This window comes from Rhyacophila brunnea, unplaced genomic scaffold, assembly GCF_057557595.1.
Source record: "Rhyacophila brunnea isolate RB1 unplaced genomic scaffold, BYU_Rbru_1.0 scaffold_24, whole genome shotgun sequence".
In the NCBI taxonomy this organism is placed as follows: domain Eukaryota; kingdom Metazoa; phylum Arthropoda; class Insecta; order Trichoptera; family Rhyacophilidae; genus Rhyacophila; species Rhyacophila brunnea.
The window spans coordinates 13,301,863-13,305,477 of NW_028232904.1; the positions used below are offsets into that span (position 1 = coordinate 13,301,863).

The 3,615-nt window shown below is 35.6% G+C and overlaps 1 protein-coding gene across 1 annotated transcript; it reads right to left on the reverse strand.

The window, feature by feature from the left end:
• Positions 1-428: 428 nt before the first annotated feature.
• LOC147069070 (uncharacterized) lies at positions 429-2,429 on the reverse strand. The gene has a single exon (XM_085951546.1). The coding sequence runs from the start codon at positions 2,427-2,429 to the stop codon at positions 429-431; it is 2,001 nt and encodes a 666-aa protein (XP_085807672.1).
• Between the last annotated feature and the right edge of the window lie 1,186 nt (positions 2,430-3,615).

Sequence of the window (3,615 nt, forward strand, 5' to 3'; positions counted from 1 at the left end):
CTAAATCGGTAGTGCCGCTGCATGAAAACAAACCTCTTACAGTACTAGTTGCGCCACCTGTCGGCTTTTCTAAGGACTTATTGACCCACCCTCGTATGATGTTAACCGTTTAAATATTTAATCATCATCATTTAAAATGGCTTCAAGTACTTCCAGCGTGTATGATTTCTTACGACTGCTTAAAATTTTATCAAAAGGATCTCTAATCCCATCATTTTTCTTGTCTTCATCAACTATGGGATTCGAGACTTGTTGGTTAACTATTGGCACCAGAGGCTTGTTCAATCTTAAATCGGCCAGTACTTTGATTCTTTTCGTTTCGGGTATCATATTCTCTTTTTTTACATTAGGTTCTCTTTCCACTTGACATTCTCTTTTAGTTGTATTTTGCACAGGTCCGAACTGCGCTTTCTTACTCTGTTTATTTATTAACGTTGCTGCTGTTTTTTTGTAAGGTTTTTCTTTTCTCCTTGTTTAGTTTTCACTTCCTTTTGTTTTTGGATTCTCTCCTCTTTTCTTTTCTTGACTTGTTCTTCTTTAAGACTTTTTTCTCTCCGTTTCTGGGTTTCCTTGCCTTGCCATTCGTCTGAAGTTAAGACAAAGGAAACTCTTTCACTTTGTTTAACGCCTTTTCTTTGAGGTGTTTTCGGTTTTACTAAAACGTCACTTAATTTTACAGGGGTTAAGTATTCTTTCTGTTGACTAATAATATCCATAATCTCGCATTCTTTAACTACATGTTCTTTGCACGTTGCTATTAAATCACTTTCTGGAATCTCCATTTCGTTTTTATCTAAAGTAACTAAGTCACTTTCAAGCAAAGTTTTGTGTTCTTTTCTTTCAAATTTGTTTTTTCCCATTTCTTTAATAGATTTCTGCACAGAAACTAAATCAAACTGTGAGTTATCAAAGATATCCATAAATAAAATTGGCATCTCTTCTATAGTGATTTCTTCTGTAAGGTTGTCCTCATGTAATATTTCTGATTCTTGGTGCTTTTCATCATGTTGGAAATAGTTCGAAAGCTTTTTCAGGATTTTGTCACTGTCTATTAGAAAGTCTTCGGTAAGAGTTTGTAAGGCATTCAATTTTTTCTCTCCCACTATGTTATAAAACGTATCTTTTGGTAGAGACTTTTCTTTGAAATTGTCATTGTTCTTCTCTTCGGTATTTGAATTTTCAACAGTTTTCTGACGTCCTAGGCATTTGTTAAAATTGATTGCATCACAATTCCATGGACATAAGCCGGTGGTTCTAAAACCATTTATAACAGTAGAAGGCTTAATGCCGTTTACGACAGCTTCCTTGAGCACAGGAACAAAATCTGTTTTTGTGAGTGCTGCTAAGGGGTTTTCACGCCTCCACTTCAATACACTTTCTTTCCAAGCTTGCTTAAGTGGCCTGAATGCTGAAACATCGGCTGGCTGCAACAATCTTGTTGCGTTTGAATATAAAGCTACCAGAACTATGTCCAAGCTTTTACACAGTTCACTCACTTCCAGAGAGAGGTGCGTTTTGTGTCCGTCAACAAAAAGTAAAACGGGGAGTTGTCTTTTTGTTTTCAATAGATAAGGGTGTAAAACGTTTTTTATATAATCATAAAATACCTCTGCCTTCATCCATCCCGAATCGCTCAAACCAATACCCCAGTCTCCTGGCACATTTAATGTTATATCCTTAGGCAACCTTTTATTCGGAAATATGATCATTGGAGGCGTGGTATCTCCATTGGCAGAAAACGTGAATAGAACTGTTAGAGCAGATTTGGCAGATGCATGGTCTACTTCATAAACATCCTTCTCACCTCTCATTGCAATAACCTTTCCACTTTTTGGGCATAGCTGAAAGTTTGACTCGTCACCGTTGAACACGCGACTTGGATCCGAGAGAATGGTAAAATAACTGTTGTCTTTTAAGTAGGTTTCAATTCCAATAAACCAGTTTCTTATATCTTGCTCTGACACTGCCGCACTTGATGCTGTGACTGCCTCAGGTGCACGTATACTTAATCTGGGATGACGATGCAAAAAGAGTTGGTACCATTTATTACCAGGTATTCCATCTTTGAATGGATTCTTTCTATTTGCTTTCTTTATGAAATGTGCAACACTCAATTGAACATCTAGTTTTCTTCTAGGGAATCCTTTGCGGCAACAGTCTTTCATCCATTTCACCAAAGTCTCTTCCTCGTTTTTGGATAATACTGTACTTGGTCCTGGAAGGTCTTGATGATCTACTTTCCGTAACCTGAACTGAATAGATCCTCTCGGTACATGAAAGGTTTTTGCGGCCAGTTTTTTACTCATACCGCACTTTACAGCCTCAAGTGCTTTTACCAAGTTATCATGGTTGTATATTTTTCTTTTTATTATTGTGTTGTCGAGAGTCTTCTTCTTCTCTTTCCTCTTTTTCACATTAACTGGATCCATTTTGAATACTTCAGTCTGAAAATAAAGACACAAGCTATAATTTAACCCTATTATTGGCACAAGCCAAAACCAATTATTAGCATGGGGGCTAACATTTGGAAAAAACGAGTGTAACACATTTTTATCAATGGAATTACTTAGAGCCTTAATGATATAGGCTATAGAAATTAAAAACTGTTGAAAATAATACTTTATCAAAATAACCAATTACTAGCACATGTGCCAATAATAGGAAAACTACTCAATCACTATACCAAATGTTGGCGCCCTTTAAACATAGACAACGAACAATTAACCTTAAATTAAATTTTAAATTCAAATGCCTGGCTCTATCCCGCAATCATTTAAATCATCAGTTTATTGATAAACACTTAGATGTAGACAAAAAAGCAAGGCTATTGAAACATTTTCTTACCGTGGCACAAAGAAAATGGCGGAAAAAATCACAAAACACAACGGAGCACTTTCGACGCACTATTTTCTCGCTATTTTGTTAATCCTGGTGTGATGAATGTTGCTTGTCGTAAACAATATTAATTGCTGAACACATTTTTTATACTTGGCAAACTTAACTATGCTTACATATCATAATATATTGTTACGTTAATTTGAAGGCTGCTGATAATTGGTGGAGTGCCAACAATTGGGTGCGTCACCCTATATGTGTATCAATGTGTGTATACATTTTATGATGACGTTACATTTATTTTGAGGTTATGGGTACTTATTTAATTTTTGAGTCGATATTGTGAATTAATTCGCATTTAATATCTCTCGGGAACATGATTAAATTAAATAAAGTATGTGTATCACTCGATCCGATTAGAAATTGTCTGTCAAAATGCATTTTAATATAAATATCGCACTCAAAAGTATATTAGTACTACATTGTTGCAAACATGTAAACGTGACAGCCGTAAAATATTATTTAAAAAGAATCAAATTTGGAATAGCAGTAGCGCACGTGGCTGTCAAAAGGTAATTTACCAAATGAATTGTACCAAAATTATGGTTTTTTCACCGGCAAAAAGTGCGCCAATGCCTACATTACGATATTTGAATAAAAATAATCGAATCCGTTTGTCAAATAAGGGATTAGAAGGTCTTAAGCGACGAAGACGTCATTCTGTGAGGCGTAAACAGTAAATATGGCGATTGCATACGGTGTGTAAGAAAATATCGGATA